This window comes from Malurus melanocephalus, unplaced genomic scaffold, assembly GCF_030028575.1.
Source record: "Malurus melanocephalus ecotype Western Australia unplaced genomic scaffold, MMel_1.1 scaffold_5, whole genome shotgun sequence".
In the NCBI taxonomy this organism is placed as follows: Eukaryota; Metazoa; Chordata; class Aves; order Passeriformes; family Maluridae; genus Malurus; species Malurus melanocephalus.
In genome coordinates this window covers 4,385,628-4,413,441 of record NW_026623237.1, presented here as the reverse complement: position 1 = coordinate 4,413,441, position 27,814 = coordinate 4,385,628, and the positions used below count along the sequence as shown (strand labels likewise).

Below are 27,814 nucleotides of genomic sequence, written 5' to 3'. Positions count from 1 at the left end.
TGCTCATGCCCAGTTCTTMCCAATGGCAGAGATCACGCCTCTGGCTGCTCCCAGCTGTTGAGCACAGGAAACACCTGGGAGAGGAGAGWGTTTGTGATTGCTGTGTGCAGCTGCTGTTGCACTGGACCCCTCCTTGTTTAGTTTCACTGTGTGACCCCACCTCTGTTTTTCTCATTTGTTTTCTGATCACCTGGCTGTTCTTGGTAAAACTAAAGCAGGATTTGCTTCACAGTCCAAGTTTAGATAGCAATCTGCTTTTTTGAGTAGATTATCTCTACTCTCTGTCTCCTTTCAGCAGTTCAGACAGGTCCAGGTCACTCCTGATGTAAGAATACAGATGTGCAGGAAACTGTACCACTGAAAGGACCTGTATCTCTGAACTGTCTGTAGAATATTAGCACCTGTGTTAACAACAAACCCAGAGAACCCTCAGAGCCCTCACACTGCTGCCAACCAGACTATGGGATCCTAGATTCTTCTTAGGTAAACACCGCTTCTCCCATCTCCACATCACCCAGGACTCCCACAGGCCTCCTTTTTTGCCACAACTGCAGTTTGCACTCCCACATTGACGGGGACAGCTCATAAGCCTAGGTTTGTCAGCCTGATCCCTTTGCCATTCCACACCATTCCTGCTGGCAAACCTGGCTGCCGAGTTCTGCCTCAGTGCCTGCAGCCAGTGAGGTGGACATTACATGAACATGCTGTAACCATTGTGCAGGTCTTTGTACTTTTCCTTGGTATTGTCAGTGGGCTGGGATGGCTGCTGTGTTGGAGGGCTGGGGTTCATGAATCTGGGCAGTGAATCTCTGCATCTGTTGTGTAAAATGTGTTACTCAAGAAATTCCTATTGTAAAGTCTGTGCTCCTTGCATTCTGCCATATTATCCCTGGCTTTCATCTAGAATCCCAAATACACTTTTTTCTGGGAAGATTTCAGCTCAAGGATAATGGACCACAATATAAACATGAGGCTGTGCCTTGAATGTTCTAAGTCAGGCTGACTGGGAAATAGTGGCTGTTGGATCCTTCTCTTCCTGACTAGTGACCTTCCAGAAAGCTATTTGATTTATGTGGGACTTGCACAAGTGAAGCAAAAGAGGGATGACACTTCGGGTAGCTGCCCTTTAACATCAGTAAATGTGGTAATCCTTTTGTGTGTCTTGTTTTCCCATTCCAGTACTTATCTCCCTGTTGGGCTCTAATATCTGCGTCCTGTTCTGATGCCGTAGGATTTCACAGCCATTTTAGTGTCAGATGGTTGTCATGAGCAGTACCATATCTTGCAGCTGTTGGTCTCTTTGAAGGTGTCACTGGAGTTGAGGTTCCAACTCAAAGGCAATCAGTCAAGGCTGAAAAAAGACACCCTGACTGCGCAGRTCAGAGTAGCATTTTGCTTGGCGTGCTGGCCGTATGCCACAGGCTGTGATTCTGCTAAATTTTGTGATATAATGCAGATTCAAGTCCGGTCAGTTCTTAGATGGGAGAAGCTAAGGGAAAAGCTTGTGCTGCAAGTAGTGTCGTTCTTTGATGGAGGAGCTGGCATTCCTCTCTCTTCAAGGGCAGACAGCACTTTGCTGTGATAACAGGGGATGTTGTCCTTCTGGAAGTGCCATCATTCATGCACTACATGAAAATTGTATCTGGTTTATGCTGCACTTAAAAACTTCCCAAGGCAGTGAGATTCTTATTCTGCATGGCCTGTTCAAATTTCCATGTAAACAACTTCAGTGCTGCCTCCCTAAATCTACATTCCTRTGATAACAAATGTTTGAGGTACTGTGTGTGAAGGACTGTGTTTGCAAGAGGAGGAGAATGCATGTGAACTATTACTGAAGTGCTGGTGATAGATGGTAACTTAGTACAAGATTTTAAGCTAGGCCAGGTGGAAGTGGTTTTACTTTGCATTTGCAATGGGTTAAGGGCACACGTGGCCTTGGCTACTGTTGCTCGATGGACAAGCTCTGATCAAGTGTACATCACAGTAACTCAATCACTTGCAGCTCCATTCAGGATGGAGACAGCAATATCATTTGAAAATGATTGGGTTTTTTCATGCCAAAGAAGTGTGCAGTGTTGCCAACATGCTCAGAGGGATAGTGATGAATCTCTGTTTAATCCAGACATTTGATGATTTTCCTGTGTGAAAAAGATTGGGCTTTGTTTACCTCTGTGTAAGCAATTCAGCAGGAGAAGAATGCTCTTCATATTAGAGATTTTCTTTTTTGAAAGAAAAAATTATTAGCGATATCAGGGCTACATCTAGCTACTCTTTCAGTAGCGGAGTGAATGTTTGGATTTTTCTGGTGTAAAGGATAATGARATGTTCTGATGCCTTATATCATCTCCAAAGGGCAGATCTCTGATGCCTGTGGCATTCTAAATGCCACATGAAGCATTTCAGTGCTCTGATCAGGAATTGTTTGGCTCCAAGGCTTTGTGTGGGATTTCTAATACTTCTTTGTTGCATTTAGACTTTGGCCTGACTGCAGAAACTCCTAGCAAATACTTCTGATGATATATTAGCATTTTTGCTGCCTTTTAAAATTTAAGATGAAAAAGAATGTAATAAGCCACCTAATCTGTGCAGTATTTGCTTTCTCTTTCTTACATGCAAGAGGAACTGCTCCTTTTCCCTCTTGCCACTAATTGACTTGATCTTCCCTTTATGSTGCTGAAGGTAAGATGCTGCTATACTCTTACAACAAGGAGGAAAAATGGCATATACAAGGCAGGTCAGCCCAGCTACCACTGAGAAAAATGTACTAATTACACTGATTTCTCACCTGCCTCTTGAATGACAGAATTGCTTGAGAGACAGAGGGTGGGGGGCCCAAGATTAACCATTGTAACCAAACTTGCCTTTGAATGGAAAACCTTCTGGGTAATTTTTTTTGCCTGCTGGGTGCCTTTTTTATAAAGCCATTAAATTATTCCAAATGAGAGGAAAGAGCCTAGCCAACATATAGCACCTCASATGTCTTCTTTGGGTGGTAGTGAGATAAGATAAAAATAGAGAGTTGCTGCCTTGCCGTAATTATTTTTTTTTTTTAAAGTCTTATTTTGCTATTCAGAAAGCACTTAGGTTCAGTATCTGACATTGCCTGGCCTCTGCAGTTTGACTCTAGACTTCTGTAATTCTGATCTCAGTGGAAATGTATTGGAGATGACAGAAATGGAACAAATTAGGAACCAAAACCTTCCCCATGCTAACTAATTGAATGTATCTAATTGAGCAACCCCACAATTGCTGCTGAAGCTATTGCATGTAACAGTTACGAAAAATCTCAAAACATGTAGATATAAAACATGCTGGCGGCTGGGAAAGGAAGCTTTACAAAAGGAGAGCATTTTAAAAAAACTTTTGGATTACTGGTTCACACATCTCATTTAAAAACAAACRTAACAATAGAGCTGTTATGCAAACCACGTCCCTCTGATTCCTGCTCAGAGTAGTCAACACGTGCCCTTTACRTTCTACAGTAAAGAGCAGCCATCCAGAGTGAGCTGAGCCACTGCACAGGTTTTCAGGCCATCTGTCAAACACTGCTCAAACTGCCCATCACCGGAGACCCAGAGTTACCTCTAGGCTCATGCAGACCTCCTGTTATCTCAGTTTCTCTATTGCTGTCATTTGTTGACATCAAGACACAGAGGTTATGAAAGATATAATTTACGTGACTAAAACAAATGCTACCTTATTGGCAGCTGCCTTCTGTCTGACTTTTTCTTTGTAAAAGGAAGAATATTGTCTTCATAGCTCTTCGTGGCATATTTTTAAATCACCCTCCAAATCTGACAACAAAAATCCGGGTTTAATACTTGGAATTAAATTTAGCAAGCTCATTTTTCCTAGCTCTCCTGTTTATGCTAAATGACTTTTTAGTTACTCTCAGTTGCAGGAAATTCATAATCTTGGGTGCACTGCAGTAATGCAGGCTGGGCACGTCAGTTGAGCTGTCCTAGTTCTTGCACACAGTTCTTGTTTTTTTATTTGTTTAGCAGATGCAGGAGATACCAGAATGCAGGGCTTGTGCAGCAAAGGCTGCAGCTGCTTCATTTGTTCCCTTAGTTTCTCGTGAGGTGTGTTATAGTGGAGCAGCCGTGAGGAAGAGCTGCCTGTGTGTCTTGCAGCTGCTACGTGAGAGTGAAATACTGTTGGAAGTAYTTGGGCTTTCTCTGGGCTGGGGGCAGGGAGAAAAGCCATTCTTCTCAATTAGAAAACCTTTAGCAGGAAGATCAGGTACATGAGTAGGGAAACTCCAACAGAAGAGACAGAGTCCCTCTCTTTTTCCATAAGGACAGGGTGATGAGAAAGGGAGATTGTGCTCTGAAACTCTTTTATTGACTCCCTTACCAAGCAAATATAAGTTTTTTTTATCTATTTGAAGAGAGGGCTTATTTTAGAACCTAATAAACTAGAACATCTCTTGGTTTAGAGATTGAGAGCTTCTTGGTGTACTTTGATGTGCTTATTTGAAAGAAAAGGTRGGGAGTTGTTCCACATGAATACTCAAGCTGTTTCAGGGTTCTGTCACAGCCTGTTTTTCTTTTCTCCTTTTACTTTAATTGGATAAATGGAAAATAATGAAGAAGGTACATAGAACAGGCTACCTGGATCAATAAAAATGTCAGTTTGGCTGCATCAGTGTGATAGGCAGAGCTATTGTCATTTGGCTAAATAAATGAGTATGTTTTGTGCAGCATGGCGGTTGTCTAGAATGCTTTAAAAGGGAAGATAACAACAGAGCAATTGGCACAGCCTGGTGATCTTCGAGCAGAAGACACCTTGCCCCTTTTTGAATAGGAGAGGGTCTTTATGCCAAAACACCAGCTCTGCCGAGGCCAGGGAAGGGAGGCTCAACAGGGCAAAGCTGGGCATGGCTTAKATGACAAATAGCAATTCTGCCAAATACAAAAAACAATACAAGATTTTGCTGAAATCAGGTCAGCGTTGCTGCTGCTGTCTTTGTGGCATTGTGGCAGAAGTGYGTTGACACTGGGGTGTTGAGTGCTGTATGGATATTAAATGTGCAGTCAGGAGATCTCAGCACTGCACATGTCCAAGAACCACAGATTTAGAGTGGTGGGAAGGATTTAAGCAACTTGCTGTATGCAAGTACAGCACTAACACTGCTGGCCAGGTTTGCAAGCCATCTTGGGCAATGCCTTTGCAAGGCAAGGACTGCACACTGAGCACTGCCCCAGTGAAGCTCAGAACTGCTTTTGCTTTTATGTGGAGAAGGAGGGGCCGTCAGTGCCACCACAGCTACACAGTTGTTCGCTGTGCCCYTAGGGTGGCTGCCTCTCTCCTGGCATCAGATCCCCTTGTTGCYATAAAAAAGTGAGATGTTTCTTCTTTTGCTTACTTTATTTCCCACAGCACTTGAGCAGAGCTCTCKGTAGTGCAGTGTTGTAACACAGCTGCCAATGCCATGCATTTGATTTCAGTCCACAGAATTGTTACTAGCGGTACCAAACTAAAATGCTTTATGAAAGGTGATGTCGTGTCACTTAGTCTTTGCTGCCTAAAGAGATGGCAGCAAATGCATTTTCATGGCACTTGATATTTGTTGGTTTGGTTTCTTTAAGTTCTGTTAGCCCAGAAATTTACAGAAACCTTGTACAATTTCTCTGATGCTGCAGCATTCTCAGAGAGGTTCTCTTTAAATACCAGTAGGAGAGGGARGAATCTTAATGGTCAGGATAAAAATCAGGAACTGCTGGTTTTTCTATGAACCAGTTTAATTTCACCTAGATATCAGAAGCTTTCATAGTTATTTGATCTCTTCTCAGCTTTAGTTCTCAGCTGCAAAATGTGCAGTTCAATAAATTCTGTCCACTAATTGGAGTGCTACCAAAAATCTCATCTATAGGAGAGGTRGCCATGTGAGATGGGGAGAATTCCTACTTTCAAGGCTGCTGAAAAAAAAATGCAACGAAAAGTCCTTTAAACCCTACCCTTAAAGTTCTCGGGTTAACTATGTTCACGCTCTTCCTCAGGAGCCACATACTGACTTTATTTATATTTAGGGTCACACACTTGTTTTACTTTCTCCKACACACAGGCTGTTCTGAAATGAAYACTGACAGATWGCCTCTTAATAGCCTGTATGTARCACTTTTTTGCAAGTATTTCAGTGCTTTACAGATAAGATTGCACACTTTGATCCCCTTCGAAAAGGGCAAATACCTCTGGGAGGAAACTGACACATTTACAACACTACAAGCAAAATCAAACACCCTCTTGGCGTGAGAAAGAGGAGAGCAGTACTCCACCTAACCTTAGGAAATTTGAATGGCTTGTAAGAAGAAGTCAGTGTAATGGAGAGCCCAGTCACCCTGGCTAGTGACCTATCCTTTCAGTAATCTTCCATGTCTATTTGTTTTTCATTTCTTCTGAAAATGAAATACTGAGTCAAAGCATTAGTTCAGCCATATATTTTATGTCACACCTTGACATTGTGCAGTCACTGATGCAGGGCTCAGCTTGAGCAGAGAATGAAACTGTGGCAGAGAGATTTACTGTTTCTGTATCTGAGGAACAGTCTTGCACCCAGAGGTTGGGTCACTAAAACTTGTTTCTGCAGGGAGCTCTGTGTGCAAAATGATGAAATGGGCACTGTCAGCTCACTAGACAGAAGCTGGTTCATGCCAATTTAAAAAAAAAACCAGCAAAGTAACTTCCAATGTCCACCCAAATTTTGCAACCCATACCACCTCCACCAAACTTTCCAGTACCACCAAATACTGAGCCACCACTGCAGCTTGGGACAGGAGTTGGTGGAATGTAGCAAGGAGGCTTGTGTGGAGCATGTGTGTCCCTTCATTGACCTTTGCTTGACAGATGTTTAGGACCTGAAAATAGATCTGGAGAATGGGGAGAGGGAAGGTTTCRGAATGGTCTTCTGCAGTCCGAAATGGCACAGGGAGTTCTGCTCCTTTCCCTTTGTCTTTGAGGTCTTTTGGTCAAGCATGTGCCAGTGTTGATCTGCCACTTGTGTGAGGTGAAAACGTGSGTGGGTGTTATTGCAGAGGAGCTCTTATGCTCTTTCTACTGCTGGAGGAGAGGGTCTGCAGAGTACAGGCAAGTCATGGCCAAGTGATGCAGGGACAGACCATGGAGCTCATACAGGAGGTGCCACGTGTGCTCCCGCACTGCAAAATCGCTGTCTTGACAGTATCTTAACATGGCTGCTCTTCTGTCCTGCCTGTCTGCCAGTCAGTGCAGGAAATGTCACAGCGACTTCTCTCTCGCAGCRGAAATATCACAGTGATTTCTCACTCACAGCAGGGGTTTGTACCCTTTTCTCTGCAGAGAGGCTGGAACACAGCCTGGCCAATGTGAGCTCCTTGGTGCTGCCTATGACTCTGGAGTGACGAGGGGCTTGTATGATGATCAGACCAGGAATGGCATTTCTTTTACTGGTTTGGCATAGTCAGTATGGGCAAGCACAGAAATGGAACTTGATTCTCTTACATGAATTGGTGTGGATTGTAACTCAGAGCTGGCTACCATTCAGCTAGATTTGGGACAAGTGGATATTTTAGAGCCCAGTATTAYTTCTCTCTCCTTGCCAAATTACATGAACTAATTGCTGAACTGCCTGCAGGTGAAGGTTGCRTAGTCTGCCATCTCTGATGAAAAAATGCCTGTGTCAGACTCCCCTGTGAKTGTTATAGGCCCATAACAACTCGAGGATTGTAACTGGGATGCAAATTCTTGAGGAAGAAAGATCCTTTTTGTTTTGGGGATGGTTAGGTGCAGTATTTAAGTCTTGGTTGGCTTGGCACTTCACCAAAACAAAGGCATTTATGCTTCTCTGTAAGACCTACATGCCAGCAGAGGAGTAAAACTAAAGATTGCTAGAACAGCATTGTGTAAACCCGTTATCTGTTGCAAACCTTTGAAATTCAGCCACCTTCATGGACTGTGAGAGTTGGTGTGCAAAGCTTGTACTTTTATTTGTGTGGCTGTGCTGGCACAGATGGGGCCACAGCAGTTACAGATAATTCGTATGGAACGGAAGCATGGCATAAAGAATTTGCCTCTGGCAGGAGTGAGCTAGTCACTTCATCACTGAGGCTTTTTTTAAACTGAAGACTTTTTACCTGGCAGCTCTCAATTAACATGCTGATGAATTCTATGCAGGAAGTTTGCACAGRTTCCTTGGAAAAACTTGCTGCTTTAAATTTGCCTCTTTTTTCTATATTTGGAGGATCAACTCCTTAGCCATGTGCCCTAAAAAAAAGGATRAAAGCTAGATATTCTAAGACTTAATGCTTTCATTCTTCTCACACACTTCGGAGTAGCAGTTATCTAGCAATGGAATTACACAGTATCAACAAACTGTAGTTCACAGTTAAGCTCTCTCAAACAGAAAATAACACCAAGAAATCCATAAACAGTAAAACCATCAAGGGTCAGACTGTCTCACCGTGAAGAATTACATGGTGCGGGAAGCCTGTTGCCTTTTGTTTTTTTCTGCTGTTACTGCCTCAATCTCAGCTCCCACGGAGCATTGAGAAATCAGAAATGCAGTGTTGTATTTGAAATGCATTTCAGTATTAGAATTCTATTCTGGTGTGTTTTACACAAAACTGTGTAATCCTTATAGTAGATATTTAACTCTGTTATGTTTTATCTGCAGAGTGCTCTCRAAATGATTGATCCTCCTTGCCTTTACTCTAGAAAGATGCTGAATGTTAGCTGAGGGAAACTGATCTGTGTTGATGTTAAGTGACCGTATCAGGGCTGRTGTGAAATAAAAGCATTAATCTTTCTGCCTTGTTGGATGTATGCAGACTGCATAGGGCCTAACATTTGTTTCAGTTCCCATGATTTACATTCCATAGATTTGTTTACTTTCCTTGGCCACCTTACTGCCACATCTTCATATGTGAGAAACAATTTTATTGCTTCACAGAACAAACATGGTTAGAAAGAGGTGGTGCAATGTACAACTTGATTGCCCTCAGACACTCATGGATGATAGGTTCCGTGACTCCTGAGATCTTCAGGGCCTGGGATCGCAGCTCAGAGCTCCCCTGCAGCTGCTGAGCCAGTGAAAAACTGGCACAGGCAATGCAGCTGAGGCAGCAGAGTTGGCTTTACCTTGGTTCTTCAAATGGAGAATAGAAAAGGCAAGGAATTGGTTCTGATTCATGTTAAGAAGTCTTGACTTAGGTCTGCTTTACCCGTGGTTTCTATGTCAATCAGATGTGCCTGTTTCACTGTAGCTGTTAACACTTAAGTACTGTCTTCATGAAGCTTGGTGTAAAGACCAAACAAACCCACAGTACCAATCACATGCTAAAATTCTTAAACCAAACCCTGTGATTCATAAATGTTTAGCATTACTTGGAAAATGAGTGATAGCTTTAGATTTTATCCACAGAATAACAATATTGGGTTAACAGTAAAAAGAAAGAACAGAAAGAGAACTTTTTATTCTTGGTCTGTTCTTGGGTATTTGGTACTTGCAGAGGGGCTATTAMATATTTCCTGTGTATCTCCAGTGGTTGCAGTATCAAGCTAGCCTAAGGTTCCTTGTATTGAGAAAGTCCAGAGTTAAGAGCAAGGAAGAAGGGGTTTAAATTGGAAGTAGAACACAGCCTTAATGTTATTTGCTACAGTATATTAAGACAGCTTAATACAGTGTATTAAGACAGTTTCATATACTACACAGCAGCAGTCATGTAACATTTCAGAATTAATGTTTTCATTACAGATGGCAATACAAGCCCCAGCACCTTTAGATATGTGATCATCTCCACTGTTATGTTGGCTTCACACAGATTCTGTCCCTCAACATGACAATTTGATGTAGGAGTRGGCATTGTAGTTGTTGAGGGGGAATTTGCAAAAGGGATGATGGAGAAAAGCCTATGGAAATCACAGCAAATAAATGCAGGTTGGCAGGGGGGCTGAAACAGGCTGATAAATGTATTGGATAGTAAATTTCAAATAGCACATATTCATCTGCTCCCACTAATTTAGCAGGAGTTGCTGCCTCAGAGATGAAGTATTGCTATTAAGGTGGCAGCTGGAATACCATCAGCATCCCCTTGCTGATCCTGCACACATGCACACTGCCCTCATCTCTCAGAGCTGTGCCCTGGCACAGTAGGACACACACTATGGAGAAAGAGCAGAACTGCTGGCAGTCACTCAAACCTCCCACCTGCTCACGGGGAGTGTTTTTAGTGCAATTGCAAATGAAAATCATGGTGATTCCAGGACCAAGTCTGTAGTTGATAATGATTAAACTACAGCTACTATTGAACAGGCAAATTGAGATTTGGGGACAAACTGTATCTCTCCACAAGACAACCCAGACAAGGACTGACAATACGCATGTGGATGTGCAGGAGGCGAAAGCTGGCTTATTCCAGCAGTGTAATTCTGCTACAGCCATTTGCTGTCCCAGGAGATTCGTGTGTATATGGGTCCATGTACAGGAAATACAGATGGAACTATTATTTTTGACAAGACCTGGGACCAAGCAGTCCAAAGGAGAAAACAAGAAGTATACAAAGTGACTTGAAAATAGATGTAYAGCTGTAGAACTTGTTGTAACAACTGCTGCTTACCTGATGGGTGTAGGGATGCTGGAGTGGGTGTGTGTAACAAAGGGCAAAGTCTGCATGCAGGCAGGACAAAGGTCACAYCTCTGGCTGCTGTGCACGTGACAGAATACCCAAATGAGCAGGATTCAGGCAAAGCTGACACAGGTGGATCAGCTAAAACATTTTTAGGCAGCCATCCTTTTAACACTCTAGTGTGGACAACAGTTGTGCTGGCCAAGAGGGATTAATTTTTGTTTTAACCTCCAGGAGCTCATCATCTTCCTCTTGCTGCTGCCAAATGCAGTGTGTTAAAAGACCTTTTCAGAAACTCATGTAGCCAAAGCTTTCAGGGAATCCAAAGCAAATGTAATATAAAAACACAGGAGGAGGAGGAGGTGGGGGGAAAAATGACAAATCAATGCTAGAATGAATTTAGCTTAGTTTTAGCTCAGACTCTTTCCTCCAAGTCTTGCATTTATTTGCTCTTTTGAAAAGCAGAGAGATGAGACTGAGTGTTTCAGGAGTCAACAATGAACCTTTCATTAAGCTGGCATCAAGCAGCAGTGCTAATCATGCAGGCCCCTTTCAAAGGAAGATACAATGCTGTTTTTCTTTATTTTTTAGGATTTTTTTAAGGATTAGCTCTTTGCTTCAAAGAGATCCTGAACAATCGAAAAACACCCCAAAATTTTCAAGTGTTCCAKCAAGAACCCTAAGAAGAGCTCCTTCTGGAGCTGCATCTCTGATACAGAGGATGACTTCAATACTTTGCATCAGAGATATAATTTTTTTTTTCCTAAAAATCTTTCAATTAAAATTTGGGTTTCCACCCTCCTTGAGCATGCTGGCAGAGGGAAGGAAAGTGTCTTCTGCAACTCCAAAAAGAATAAAGGGAACTAAGCAACAAGGAAACAGTGGGTATTATCTGTCCTTTCACGTGAAGGGAGAGCCACAGACAGAAGTAGGTCTCTATAATTTTATTCTCATTACTTACAGAATCACTGCACCATGCTACAAGTTATTAACTCACAGCATCCTACTGCATGGTATTGGCTTTGCCCAAACCTAGCAGGAAGGAATGTTCTGCTTACGGTTAAACCATAAGCCATCAACACTTGCTACTATGTGAAGAACAAAACCCTTCTGTGAGAGGATGCAGTCATCATCATCTTTAAAAACTATATATAATTTCAGTAATCTCTTCCTAATGCTTCAGATGCACATATTGAATTTGGAATCATTTACAGTTAGTCTTACAAAGTTCTGCTTGTTTTTCTTCCAARGAAAATAGCAGCATATTGCAAAATAGCAAGGTCCAGTAGCAAAATATGTAGTTATTACTAAATAATCCATCAAAAATGTCTTATTATGATGGTCCCATTTAACTTMTTTGCATATAACATCTGTTGCAGAATTGACTCAGACAAACTCTACAYAGATACAGTCACAAAGCAAAATGGTTTTCTGTAGTACCAAGTAAAAAATTTGRTGCTGTTTGGCAAATAAGTGTCTGCCTCTTTACTATTCTATGATCTGATCTGACTTGAAGAGAAAGGCAGATGTGATTGCTAAGCACTTGTCACTTTGCATCCTCTGCCTCCTGTTTTCATACCTTCTTTCATCCTGACTCAGCTTCAGAGTGGAAGATGAGGCATGCGGAGTTTATGGGAAGGTGTGTGAACAGAATCATAGAAGTGATGTTCAAAAGCCCCACAGCCCAACGACCACAACAGGTAAATTGTGTCTGCATTGTTTCAGTTAACTGAAGAAATAGCCTGTCACTTGTAAAATACAAGGTGGTCATCATCCACATTGTAATCTGCTTGAACTAATAATATGCAGGGACTTGCAAGAACAACAGTGCTGATGTTTTTTTGTTTTTTTTTTTTTTTTCCTGTGGGGAGTACTGAAAAGCCAAAAAGAGGAACATTCAAGCAGAACTCCTTTCAAATGCCCATGCTGCACATGCTGACTGCCTCAACAAAAAAGAAAAATAAATGAAAATGAGGAAGAGTCCTTCTCACTGATGTATTTCAGGACCATTATTTAAGAGTGGCTCTTTCCAGCAGCAGTAAARTTTGTTCTCCCAAAATAGATGCTGATAGTGAGAAAGCCCACTATTGCACCAGTTCACCATGCAAAATGTGCACTGCAAATACTTTTGAACAGTTTAATCTTATGCACTTTTCCCACTGTGGTTCCTTGTGCAGTAAAGTTTGCACAGACACAATCTTAACTAAGCATAATTTTATGAACTGGTCATACTAAAATTATATCCTTACACAGCAGCTCCTGCCACCACAGCTTTTGTCTTGAACCACACATATTATTTTTGTTCTGTATGAAGAATTCTAACCAGGTATCTGAGTAACGAGACAAACATCTGGTGCCAATAAATGCAGTTCATTTTAAATAGTGCAGTCTTAAATGTTTCCATTGGTTTTTTAGGCATAGAAGTTTCCAGAAGAGTACGAATTTATTTCCAGCATGAACTGGCTCCAAGCTCGGTGTTACATTAAGGGATTACTTTGCTTAGACCTTCACTTGGCTGTTCCTCTSATGACTGACAACATCAGTAACTACAATACAACAAAGAGAATGTTACTACAATTTGTCAGGGCACTTAACTGTCTACACATCAACTGTGAGGACAGGTGCTGTCAGATATTTCACTGGAACACTTCTTGGAGTCTGTTATAAAATCCGTATTTTTATGACACAGTTAATATCAGTTTTCCTCCCTGGTGAGTCTTTGTACTGAAATAATCATTGTRAGATTAAAAGAAGTGCTTTTATCCTCTAGAGATTTATATCTAAGTTGTAGTATAATCACAGAAGGAACTGCTGATTACAGAATGAACAGAACACCACASTGAGTATAAAGCTAAATATAAAGAGGATATTGTATTCACCAGGCCAGGTGATTACAATTTGTCCAAAAGAAAAGTCATGCAAAATTCAAGTTTTGAATATATTTATCACCTCCCATTGAGTAGATAAGAGCAGCTAATAGYGCTTTTGGACAGCTGGAATTGCACCAGGACTTTTTTCAGGGTGTTGCCTGTGCACTATTGAAGAGCAGTTCATGTTCTCAGATCCCTCACGTTACAGATGTGCTGCTGCTCAATGAAGATGTGGGAGCTGCTTCGAAAGAGAAATAGGTGCACAGCAACATTCCTAGGCAGTTCTTACTTTTCTCTGAAGCCCTGGCTCACATCAAGTCATAGGTTTGAAACGGGATGAAAAGGCAGAGCTGTTTTATGTAACTTACCTTTATAGAACACAGCCATTTTGTTCAAGAACCATGTAGTTTTATAATTGAAAGTACCATATGAATTTGAGGGGGGAAAATGGGTGGATGTGTCCCACAAATCAGGCACAATTTCAATGCCAAACCATTTTCAAAATTGTTTTTAAATTATTAGTTTTACTTTCTGTCTCCCTCCAATACAGAAAATTGTGGGGCTTTTAATCAGCCTTGCGTTTTTAGCATTTAAATGATTACAAAATAACAGTTATTCCCCTGTTCATCCATTATGAATATAGCCCATTCTGATTTGGAATGCTGCTAYGCTAGGTGAAGCTGTCAAAGTGCATGAAAGAACATTTAAGACATTTCAATGCCAGTGATACAGTGTACAGTATGCATTTGACTTGAAGAGTATGCACAACCTAATTATTTGATTACTGTATCTAACCTCAAAGTTAAATGGACTGAACTGGTTACAGTGCTTATAAAACAAATCCCTAAATTCAAATCCAATAGAAATACTATCATTCCCTTCCAAACCTGCAGAAAATCCTGTTCACTCTTCACCAATTGTAAATGCAGCTTGAAGTTAAGCTTAACTTAAACCTAACCTTGTTTTTAACCCATTCATATTTCTTACTTGAATTTACAGTAGAAATGGTGCAAAATAGCAAGACCTGTTGGAATAGGCAGAAAGGAATTCAAACTTTAATCTGATCGGTTTAATTTTTTTTTAGCATGAGGAAAAAGAATAAAGTTACAAGATTCTTTTAATATTTTCACAATGTTAAACTAAAACTGAGCTCTAGGCTACATGTGTAAGTAAATCTAGAACACAAAAGGGTTAAATAAGATCTTCTTTTAAGATACAAGAACTTAAGCTTTCTTTACGTTTAACAAACTTCACAGAACAGATACTGCAAAGGAACAACCCCCTCCCCAACTTTTTGTTTAAAGTGAACATTGTCCATAATTCACATGAACTTTAAGTAGTGTCCTCTCAAGAGCCACCTTGAAACCATCTGTGCACTTGTAAGGAGATTAAAGAGATTATTAAGGAGGAACAAATAGCATCTTCAGTATTAATGCAGAAAAGTCTTGTGTATCAATCAGAATGCCCATCAAATGCTAGGATAGGATTTTGTAGGAAAAGAAAGTGCGTATCACAGCAGCTGCCAAAATCCATGTTTTTTTTTTAACTCCTCACGACAAATATAAGTAATATCCTTGGACAGTCCCTCTCACCAGGACCAGTTCCTGAAAATGCAGCCCATTACAGAAGCTTTTTCTGCTGGCTTCATATTCTTGAATAACAACAAGGAAGAAAAACAGCTTGCCTTCCAGACAGCTTGCRTTTACAATGATGGGACACTTCTGATTTGCTTCATGGTTAATTAATGCTAATACAGTCAGATGCTGAGTGTGTGTGTAGAGAGACATATATATATATATGCATGTATTTTTTGTTTAATTAGTTGTCTCCTTGTTAAATGTTCCTAACTGGCTACCAAAGTAACAGTATAATTTGGCCTATAAGGAGTTAATTACCTGTAACAAGTAGAATGGAGGATGACTCATACAATCTGGGGTTTTTCAAGTGACACGTTACTTCACCCCACTGATGTTTCAGATCTGCCCAGTATTTGACAATGAGACAAAGTCTTTCCCTCCCTCAGGTTTCCTTACAAATTTACCCACTTGTTAATAACTTACTAATAGACTGAGAAGTTAAACTCACTCAGGATTAAGCTGGGCGACATCAGAACGAATCCTTTTACCTGCATAAGCCCTGTGCGGAGCAGGAGACAGCCCGATTGTGATGTCTGCTTTTATGTTTCCAAACTGGCAAAGCTGGTGCAGTTCGGCTCAGCTCAGCGTGACACAACCGTAACACAGAACCACGGGTCTAACCGGATCCGGAACGTTCTATCCAGGTWATGCTTTTCACATCCACTTGCTATACTTGCTTTGCGGGCAGGGATTTTCATGGGCGTGTTCAGCTGCATAGAAGGAGGGCTGGTGGAGCCCCTTTGATTATCTCATTGACACTCTGAATGTGAGGAACACAAACTCATTCTGACAAAGGGTGCTTTGTTCTACAGGTTGTTCCCCAATACTGTTACTGAATTCCGTTTGCTACAAAATGTCCTTTTTTCCCCAATATGTAAGTCTAGCTACAGAAAGTCAGTCTGTAGAATCCAGCCATGGCTACTGTGCTGTGAATTAGCCTTATTTGATCAATTATCAGATACCTGCACTTAGCAAAAGGCAAACAAGAGCCAATCAGGTTTCGGCCGGTGGGAATGGCTGCACTGCTCAAGGTACGTGGAATCTGTTCACACAATGTGTAGAATATCATTGGATGCCATGTAAAAAGTATGCACCATTTACTGCTCCAGGATGGAGTTGGCTTTAAAGAGAGATCATAATTTAACAGAGAAGAAAGAAAAAAAAAAGACCAAAAAAAAAATCAAAAACAAAAAACCAAAAACAACGAAACCCTGATAGGTTATTTATAGCAAGATACATATAAAATTTTTTCATAAGAATCTCTGTCCCCCTTTCTTTTTGGCTTCCTGGAAAGAACCAGAAAGGTGTTCCTACCCCAACAGAATCCCTGATGCTGGTGACACTGCCTAACTCAAAAGCCACACGCGATGAAGGCACGAGTGACCAGTCAGGTCTTCTGGGCTTAAGCAGCTGCAGTTGCTGCTCCAAGTAGTATTTCACCTCCTCAGGATTCAGTAGCAGTGAAGAGGTGAAAGGCTGCACATTAAACAGTTTGTCTGAAAGCCAYGTGCATAGCAAACTTTTACACCAGCTTCTATACAAATAATTGTTTTAACTCTGCAGCTGGAATGTTTCCAGCATAAGGCTTTTAGAGTGACTCCAGCAATAACAGAAGCCTTTGGATTTTTCTTGCTTTGTTTAAATCCACTAGCCATACTCAAAAATAATATTTTCTTCATGTTTTATTTTTATACGGTGGCTAGCAGGCACCTTAGTAACCAGCCAGAGATCAATTTCAACCACCATCAACCCCTAAACTACAGTACCAGGACGGTTGGCTAAAGAAAGGAAACTGATTGGCTGTAGTCTGAAACTTGCCTAGTACAAGGTGTCTGGCTGACTTTGTCCTAAATAAGGCTAACATTAGTGAACTAAGAGAACAGCATTTGGTTGCAGTCTTGCACTCAGGAACATCCTTCGCCAATGCGTTGGCAAGATCTCCCTACTTTCCGATCCAGTTTCACCATTTTCATGATGGCCTCCTCGCGCCCGCGCCCCATGTGGTCAAACGTGCAGTCGTGCTGTTCGGGCAGGCGGTGCAACATGCAGAACACGTAACCTGCCACAGAGGGAGAAAAGAGACACAGTTAGGGACTGCTGGCACAGGTGGGATCTTACCTGAACCAGAAGTGTGGGATCCCCACCCACTGGAGGATTACTCAGTTTTCAAAAATTACAGCCAGTTTAAAGTTTTTACTTATCTTCCTTATAGGGTATCAAATATTTGACCATTTACTGCATTTTGTTAAGAATTTATCAACACAATACCAAAGCTCAAGTCATACTAGATTTGTGGRTTCTTTTGCCATTCTTTCATCTTGTAAGGGAAACCTCCCAAAAAKCATGTAAACTAGGTATGCCCAGATAATAACAAAGACAATGGTTTTGGGCTTTAATCACCTTCAGCAAAATCGTTCCTACTTTTAAATGGACTTTGTTGTCATTTCTGAAATTCATGCCTATGGTACTCTAGGGTGAGCTCCCAAGCAAGTATTCAAGTCAGAACTGTTAAAYTGAAGCACCTTTCTTCCTCCTCACTGCCAGTGTTGGCAGTGACTGCAGGAGAGTTCACTGCTCCTTCACTATTCCAGTCTTCAGAAGCTTCTCTCCATGAACCACTCTGACACTAACCACAGGGGAAAACAGGCATTTGACACAGGGGCATGTCATGCCACATCATTTTGCTCTGTAGCTGAGAAGATGAGGTTATTGCKTCTTTATCTAAAGCTACTTGATATTATTCATCTGTCCAGGGAGCACGTGACTTAGAACCATGTCAGTACTTTCCCTGCAGGTGAGGAGGGCACCTGCCCGAGCCATCACTTCCTAGTCTAAAAAGGAAATCAGCTTTTTTCTTCTTTGTCCCTGTAACATTTTGTAGCAGTAAAAGCAACTACTTCCAATTCCCCACCTCCAAAATGAATGTTAAATAGCAATACATAGCAGTAACAGGGCAAAGTCACACAGTTACAGAGCTCACCAGTCCACTATATACAAAACCAAGTATGGTTCATGTGGTTGCAGTCTTGCACCCAGGAACATCCTTCGCCAATGCATGTCCCTACCAGAACATATAACACCTGGGATATTTTTCCCATATAACACCTGGGATATTTTTCCCATATAACACCTGGGATATTTTTCCCATATAACACCTGGGATATTTTTCCCATATAACACCTGGGATATTTTTCCTGACTGATGGTGCAAAGAGTAACACTCTGCTTCTTACTTGCACGCTTTACATTACTGCTGATCCTCAGATGCTCCAAAGATATTAAACACACAAAATTATGATATTTGAGAGATCGAAAAAGATAAAAAGGAGTGAGTGAATGACTGACACAGTGTTTTGTGCATATATACATACACATATATGTATGAAATATGTGTGTGAGGTAATTTAAGTTCTTGGACTAAAAAGCATCAATTGCAGGAGAGAACAACATGCTACCTTTATATCAGGGTGATTGTTAGAAAAACAGGGAAAAAGTGTCTCATATGGAATTATTAAAAAAGTGAAGAAATATTGATTTCTCTTTGCTCTTTGTTTCAGTAGCACCAGACTGTGAAAAGACACAGCTATTATCTGTGGCTGGCTTTGAAACCCTGTTCTAGGAGCTAAGCAAAAGACAAGTTTTCTATATTGGTAGATAAGATTCAGACATATGGATGGAACCTTGCACATTGAAGGATCTGAAGGCTTCCCTTATTTCTTTAAATAAGATTTCAAATTGCTGAACCAATGTCCACTGCAGGTAAAAGAATATACAAATACCTGACTGTATGAGCTCAAAAATCAAGTTCATCATCTTATATGCAATGAATGTGTAACAAGCAGGTGCAAGACACTCTGAAGATATGGACTGGTAAGGTGTCTCAGTCCCTTCTAGGTAAAAACTGGTTTTAAACTTTAATGATTTTACAGATCCTCTCCAAATCTTTAATAACAAGCATATGTACAAATGCTATCTAATATTATTAAAAAAAACTTGAAAATTTATACAATCTTCTATACTGCTTCAGCAAGACTCTTTTGACAATTCTGTAAATCTAGTAAGAAAGTACATATTCAACACGATTTATCACTTTTGAATGTGACCTTTCARTTGCCCCATCTCTTCACCTTCTCTAAAGCCTTGTGCACACCAGCACAGCTTTGTGATGTTCCTTTCTATCCTGCCACCCCTAATACAATCTATCCTGTGCTTTGCCCTATCTTTATTTCATTTTTCAACACTGTTTATTTCTTTACAGAACACCTGTTTTCATGCAGGAAAATCTGTAGTGTATGCTATATTTATTCCATGACACATTATTTATCTTTTTCTGTTCATTAAAGGTTGTTTTATGCATTCTTGAACAGAATTTTAATAATTGTCCACTAAAGGATGGCAAAAAGATTTTAGTGTTCCAGAGTATGGGAATAGTATTTCTAATYTCAGTGACTAAATTATCTAAACCTGTTCTTAATATATATATWTTTTAATATGTACTGCTAATTACAACAGAAAGTATCTAATGAAAGAATACCCAAACTCATTTTAAATGTTACTAAAATAGTTTTGCATATATTGGCTGATTTATGGAAGGATGTTTATTCTGGTTGAATTAGCAATGCAGATCTGGAAGTTCCACTTTTAAAAAGAGAATTCAGTTCTTTAGTTTCATTGCTGCAAATGCCTAAGTCCCTTTAAAGATTGGAACTTGTGTTTTGTAGATTTTATTTAAATTTTAAAGGCTGTAATATAGCAGCTAATTGAGTGACAGTAGTTCTGAATGTTTTTTCCATTAGTTCAGAGTGGATATATTCAATTAAGTTACTACTGCTGTAAATTCACTCCTTGCTTCTTCAGTGGTTTGAAAATCGGAATGGACATTCTGTGGTCTGCCTGTGCACAAGTGCCTGATGTCATATCAAGGCCATCGGATTTTACAGCAGTTCCATCATTAACTTGTGTGTACTGGGGCAGAAGGCCAATAGCTGTACCTGTATTTTGATCCTTAGAGCCAATCCATACCTATAGGTGATGCCTTTTCTCATGAGAACTCTGCTTTTATGGTTATGAAGTAAGTTGGATAAATGAACTCCTGCAGTGTATTTGCTGTTAAGTTCATTATGGGATGGTATCAAGTACAGGTTTGTCTCCCCTGAAGGAATTTACTGCTGAAATACTTCTTTTAGCACACTATAACTGAAAGACAAAATAAATAACTTTCTGCTAGAGGAAAGAGCATTGGAAAAGGGAATCCATCTGCCAACTAAAGTTCATTTACCCTAGTCATCAACCTAAAACATGCCAGACTTCCACTCCCAGCACAGAAGATTTCAATCTAGTAAATGTAATAATACATCTCACAGCACTGCAATTGTTTTCTGATGTTAGAAGTAAACTATGAATCACCCACTCCTCAGGTCTCTAATGCAAACATCTTGGAAAAACATTATATAGTGCCTCAAAACATTTGAGCTCCTCTGAGCACCCTAGAAACTTCTCCACAATACATCATGAAAAAATTCACTTCCATTTCATTGCCAGAGCAAAAATGGCTAAAGCCATAAAGCAGAGCACCATCCCTGCCTTACAGATGAGTCACTCGAAGCCCAAGACTGCATACCAGCAACTATGAAGCTGCTTTCATCATCCCTGAGGAACCTGCTGGGAAAGGATATTGGAGAGAACAGAAAACAAAATAGGGTTCCATATTCCAGACCAGAGAGTTCCACAGACCCATAGTYTGTTCTGTGTGGGTAATGAAAAACAATTGCATTTTCTTCATCACTACACTCAAGAGCATTGGTACATGTTACTGTTTCTGAAAGCTCAGCCATATCAAGTATCACTGCTGACATGGAAAGACAAAACCCTTAATTACCAAGTACCATCAATCCTCTTAATTGTTCACTCTGGACATTCATGGTTTCATTGCAGGCACCAACTGCAAGGTTTAGCCTTCTATACTACTTCTATACTACTTCTATACCACTTCTATACTACTTCTATAGTGCTTTTGATTCAAATAAATTCCCACTGGCAGGTAAAAGCAAGTGAAGTCAACATTACCATAAAAACCTGAGCTCCTGATACTTAAAAGTCATCTTACCTGCCCACTGGGATTGGTATTTATCATCTTCATTCCCAAGTCAACAGGGAGAAGYTCAAAACTTTCAGAACTGTCAGAAGTTGCAGCTTACACCACTTCCAAATCTTATTTAATAAACAAACTGTGTTTGCATACACTGCAAAGACTATTAAAAAGTAGTCCTAGTAATGACACAGATATAATCCTGTGCAGAACTCTGTGCTGTGTGCTTTGACTTCTCATTCTTCACAAGATATTTTACATCTCTTGCAAATTTGAAATTCTAATCAACAGATGTTCMAACAGAACTTAAAAATACCTTGTGACTTAAGAGTTGAAGATACTGCAAAATTCTCTACCAAAGGTGTATTATCTAACAAGGTATGTGTGAATTTGTAAAGCAGMTTTCTGTGCAAGAACAGATTTTAACATCTCTTTAAACAATAAACGTATCTGAGGCTATCACACAGCACAGCCAAACCAGGCAGATGAGCCAGCACAGGTGATCAGTTCATGCTGCTGCAGCACTGTTCAGAACAACTGCACACTACCCACTGAAAGTCTAACAATCCCCAAAACATCTGTACATCTCCCCCACCTCTTCCAACTGGAATGATGACTGAATGTGTTGCAAATTATACTTACAATAAGGCTATTTATAAATAAGTGTGGGAAGGAAATATTTTTTGTTTTTTTTAAAGACATGAAATAGGTAAGAAATGAGTGGAAGAGTAGAACAAATACCTACCAAGATACAAGGCAAGATCCTTAAAGGCTTGCCTTTAGGGAACTGCAGYATGATCCAGCTTCTTCCCCTGTGTTCCAGAGATTGTTCAACAAGAACATGCAGCAATGGAAGGATGGGAACGTGCACTATAGCCCAGCCAGGCAAAGCTTCCAGTGCAGCTCATATGCACTGCTGTTTGGCAATATAAATACATTCTAGCCTGCTGATATCTTGTCAGATTCTCTTTTACACAGCTCCATTCTTGCATATACTTTATCTATCTCCTCTCCCTTCTGTGGGAAAGGCTCTGCACTAGCTAGCACTGTCAGCTCTCACTACACARCTCAAACAAACCTCATTTTTACTGACATTTTCTATAAAAACAAACCAAATCCCACCAAGCTAAACAATGAGGTTTTGGAAATAAGTGAACGAAACTTTCCTCCTGTTTCCCTTTCCCAGCTTTGCAAGTTGTCACAAACTTTGATTAAGTGATATTGGTTGGGAAACTTGTCATTAATTTCCAAGGGGAAAGGGGAGCAAGTCACAGTATGATGACGCTTTTTTAACCAGATGGATGTGTGTTTATTAATTATCCACAAAATTGAGGCAGTCCTTTCTATCATTTCCACTTTAATTTAACCTCTAGGTGCTCCAAGTTAGAAGTCTCTAAATTTCAATTCACATTGTCTTAAGCCCTGCCCTCTTGGGCACTTCAGTTCCATGATCCTTCCCAAACAGCTCAGCTACAAAAGGTTCATGAAACATACAGTAGGAGGAAGTATAGTTTTTTTAATAATTTGCTATGATCACTGCAACTTAGCTTTCAGTATTTTCTTCTTTTTATATAGATTGCTGGTACTTACTCACTACTACCAAAATGATCGATAGCTGTATCTAAGAGGAAATGGGAAGAGGTTGTGTAAGACACCTTAGAATGTTTCTTTCACTCTGCCAATCTGTCCCCGGGACTGGAAGGGAACCCTGGGACTTCCATCCTGCTCTCAATCAGTGATAATCTCAGGTTTCATGCTGGAAGCAGTTCTGTGATWTCACTGGTGCTACATAAAATTTTATGTCTGAGACTCAGAGCGCTCATGAGATCCTACAGATTCATTCTGTATTTCTACTATCGGGTTTATGCTTAGGAGAAAGGAAGAATTTTTTTCCTTTCTTCCTCCATTTTGCTSTCTGCCACAAGGAGGGTAAAGGAATGTGTATGCATCTGCATTAGAGACTGAAAAAGAAAATGTGGGAAGGACTGCCCAAGAAATGAATGGAAGAAGTTCTACACAAAAGAGAGAGGACATAATCTTAATACTGTAACAACCATATGGTACTGGACAGGTATAGTTAAAGATTCTCAAGAATTCTTTAGACTGAAAATTAAAGACTTCGTATTTCCAAGTTTAGTCACATATAACCTGTGTTTCAAAGTTGTCTTCTATTTTCTTTAAGATCATAAGCCTGGGAAGCTACTTTAGGGAGCATGCAAGAGATGCAGTTTGGCACTGTGGAGACAGTGCAAAAAAAAATACGTTTCATCCCAATTTGTGCTAATTTTAAATACACTTTYCTATTTATCTTACTGCTTGCACACAAAGCTGTTAAACTACTTTTTCCTACATTAAATGTGACATAAATTTTGAACAGAGAATTTATAACACTTGAAGACAGAGCACATGCTGATTTTTAGGGCTTTTTTTCTGAATCAACAATTCTTAAGGTGCTTCTACATAAGACACTATTCTATTCCTTGACTTTGGAACGAAGAAGAAGAACTCAAAAAAAAAGTTTTCTCCTGTTTCTTTGAAGACAGTGTATTTCGAGCAGGAAAAATTAAGATATGGCRCTCTTCTGGACTCAATACTTACTTTTGCTCTAGTGAGTACTAACCCAAAGAAGGAGGGAGCATGTTTAGAAGCAGAACTGAGGTTTTCAGGAAATTACTTCTGAATGTAAAAGAATCCCTAATGAATCAAAGTCATAAACACAGCACATCTACTTTGTAATAGTAAGCTGCCATTAAAAAATGTTTGCTGTGGGTCAGGTCTGACCGATTCTGCAGGTCTCAGTCAGGATTGTGTCTCAGTTCCATCATATACCAGAAGAAGATGGTGGTTAAACCTTTTGATTTGGACCAGGTATTTTTCCTGCTGTACAGAAGTCATGCATGTGAGAGCAAACACTTCTACATCACAGCTTCTTCAGTCACAATGTTTGTGAGTTAAAGCCAACATCTATCGGGGACAGATTAACAGAGCAACCTAGGTCCTGGATCACTCCCACACATACACCATGCAATCAGTACTCCTTAACTGCTTCACAACTCAGAGGTCACTGACTCAGCGGTGACACTGTCATCTGTAGGTTCCCCTTCTGACCTTAAACACTGTCCCTGATTTTTGGTCTCAGTTGCCACCCACAGCAGTCAGGCACAATCAGCAGCTGTGACACCACAAGCTGACTCTCCAACCACCAGAGCTGCTGGGTTACTGTTCTTGTGAAACATCTGCAGAATCGGGCTCTGGTCCCAGTTCATCTGTGACAATGGATGCAACTTCCCAGAAATTAGCATTTTAATTTGTCATGTAATCTGTTGATATAACTGAAAGACACATTTTTCACCAAAGGCTTATGCAATTGTTGAAAAACACAAATGCAAAAACTCCCAAACAACCAAAACTGGTTAAACTTTAATTTAACCAGAATTTTTACAGAAACCATTTYGCTCCCAACAATGTACAGAATCAAGAGAGGTGTCACACAGTGAACACCAATGACCAACTTAATTAAGGGAGATGAAAAGCAAGGTTCAAAATTAAAAGTTTAGACTTTAGGTAGGTGGAAAGTTTCCTTATTTGAATAACTGTGTGATTTTGCAATGATGTATTCAAGAGGAATTGGTATCACTRCTACACTTGTAAAAGGACCATTCATTGCCACCTTTGCAGGACCAAGAACACAAAGAAATGATACTGCACCCCCCAAAGCATTCTTAGTTTCACAAGCTTATATCCTSTAATATGTGGAAAAAGAAATCCAAAGAAGATAATGTACAGCAAAAAAGCAGAATTATGCCAAAAAGGCCTCCTAGTRTCCAAGAGCAGACAGCTAAGTCACACTAATGGGTTACACTACTGCAAATACTAGTACTCCTATAAAATTAGATTCTCCATAGGTTATACCAGCATATCAACAGACATTTGTTTTCTACTCAACACATTTAGATTTGAGTAATGTAGATTCTCTAGATTTCAGTAGTGTGAAACCTTAATTAAAGTGTCCTGAGAATTGGCAGGTGGATGACAGAGCTATCCCACGGTCAGAGCAAGGGACCTGTGCAGTATTTAACATTTTAAAAAGAGCTACATGAGCATTAATACTTCTAGAATTCTCTACACCAACACCACCTGAGCTAATACACTTCTCCCAGAAGCTGAGATTTAATTAAAAGCTGAAGTGTACCCAGAAAGTTAATTAAAATAGCAAGCAATACCTAGTGATTCAATAATGTATGTATGTAATTTTGTTTAGYCCAATGAAAATGCAGGAAAGATAAGGCTACTAATAAAGAACTGGAATGAATAATGAAAGGGTCTGTACCAACATCCAGTACGTGCTGCATTAATTCGAACCGTTCTCCTGGATACTGCATGTATTTTGACTTCATCACATGCTGAATATGATTACAGGCTTGACTTCCAGTGTATTTCCCAGGTTGTATTATTTATGCCTTGGGTTCCAGTAGCTTYCTAGAGGTTGCACCATATTGATCTACAGTCTGAGAGTGGCTAGGCTTGCTGGCTGAACAAGAGAGAAGCAGCTCTATTTCTTTTAAACCTAAATAAAATGCATTTTATGCCTTCATTGCCTATTTACAACTCATGTCCAGGGTCTCTTAGATTACACCTTCTGTTTCACCTTCTATTACTGTAGCCTCTTGCAATCTATGTCAAGAGTAATTCACAGGAAAACAGTGCTCCATTCAGAAACCCCATTCATACCACAACAGAAAACAAATGCTTAGAGCAATGTATACTTCCAATATYCCCTCTTTTTTTTGGTGTAGACTTACAAAACATTCCTGCCCCTGCTTGTCCAGAGTATGGCAGAACCCCCATATAWGACTTGTGCCTACATCTGCAAAAATTCCAGCAACTAAGGAATGTCTAACAGTTGTGAACCCCTCTATAAGACAGCATGTTCATTTCAGTACATAWAAAGATATAGTTAAATAAATATATTACTTAAAAAAACTTACTGAATATTAATAAGTTATTATAATATCCATATATACAGTTTTCAGCTCTTGAAACTTTCCTCTGAGGCCAGAAATACTAAATACTAAAAAGCCCTGACACAGACTAATACTATTCTTTTTACTTTTGTGGAAACTGATGTACCTTGATCTTAATACCATTTCCTTAGAACATCCACAGCAAGTAGTCTCAAGTCTCAGTACCTACCTTTAATACTTTCTATAAGAACTATTGAATTTAAGACCACAGGTGGCATTTCCCTCTAGATAAGGATTTCATTTAGTTAGTTTGGAAGGGAAAAATACTCTAGTCTCTAGGAAGAATCCTGACTTCTCAAGCAAATTTTGACATATCTTTTCAATATCCTTTTTCTCCTCACAGTTCTCATACAGCAGTTACGGCTATATTCTTTCCCCATTCTTCCCTGTGAAAAATGTAGACCTTCGTCAACAGAAGTCACAAGGCATCAATACCTCTGTCCCTAAGCTTTACCCTGTGGTCATTCAATTAGCTGGTAATGTTCCTTTAGGATTTGTCAGATTATTATGGCATATTTTTGGACCTTCTGTGTCCACCTCAAATATCAAGCACATCAGTAGAATCAGTACTTCCGTGCACAGCTGTTTGTTAACGTACAAACATGTTTGATTCACTTTGAGGGGGACAAATCTGTCTTTTTCTGTTAAAAAAAACAAAAACAAAACCTATTCAGAGACTGAGCAAATGACTTCCCTAAAGGTACTGGAAGTGATAGAATAGAAATAAGGAAGTGTCAGACAGGCTCTTATGACCAAGTTCACTAGGYCATGTGTCTCTTGTGCATACAAGAGAATTAGAAACTGCATCATCTTTCACTTTATGGATACACTTCATTCTTCTGTAACCACAGTGCAGGTATGCAGGGAAGAAGAGACTTACTGTGGCACACCTACAAAATGCTGATTTTTCATCCAATACTGCAGTATCCATTTGGAACCCCCTGGAGATTATGTGAAGGACTTAGCACTTCAGTAGTGTCAAAATAAAAGTGCTTTTTGTTTTGTTTTTAAAAGGAACATCCTAACTTGTTTTACTTCAGGAGAACTTGGGGACTTAAAGAGACTGAGCAGCCCATTTCAATTACATGGACTGACTGGGACYACAGGCAGGTTACAGGCTCGGTATACATTACAAAATCAACATTGCCAAGCTAAAGTCAGCACAATGGARCAAACCAAAATCAGCACATCCTGTAAGAAACCCACATTAATTGAACAAGCTGAGGCAATATACTGGAGCCTCTTCAAACAGTATTTCATTATTCCTAATTATAAAGAGCATGAACTCCATTTACACTTTTAAAGCTGTGGACAGCTTTTCTGAAACCTAGACACTAAAGCATTTTTCTGGGTCCTACACTTGGAACCTATGATGCACCAGTTAATGAACTACTTCCTCATTTCCAGTATTTCAGAACACATATTACTCAGAAAGACCAACATTAGTTAACAGCTCCTATGGAGTCTAAGGATAACATCTTCATAAATACAACAAAACATACCTCCCCTTTGAGTTCAAATTCAAACTTCAGTAGGCTTTGTGTATTGTCGGGTATTTTTTTAATACTAGCAACAATATCAAGTAAGATGCTGGA

The 27,814-nt window shown here is 40.0% G+C and overlaps 1 protein-coding gene across 1 annotated transcript in view; it reads right to left on the bottom strand.

The window, feature by feature from the left end:
* Positions 1-14,700: 14,700 nt before the first annotated feature.
* The window catches only part of ZFAND3 (zinc finger AN1-type containing 3), a 134,659-nt gene continuing 121,545 nt past the window's right edge, over positions 14,701-27,814 (bottom strand). The window contains exon 7 of the mRNA XM_057370918.1: positions 14,701-17,167. Within this exon, the coding sequence (XP_057226901.1) occupies positions 17,013-17,167 (155 nt within the window). The 3' untranslated portion in view covers positions 14,701-17,012. The remainder of the gene's footprint in view (positions 17,168-27,814) is intronic.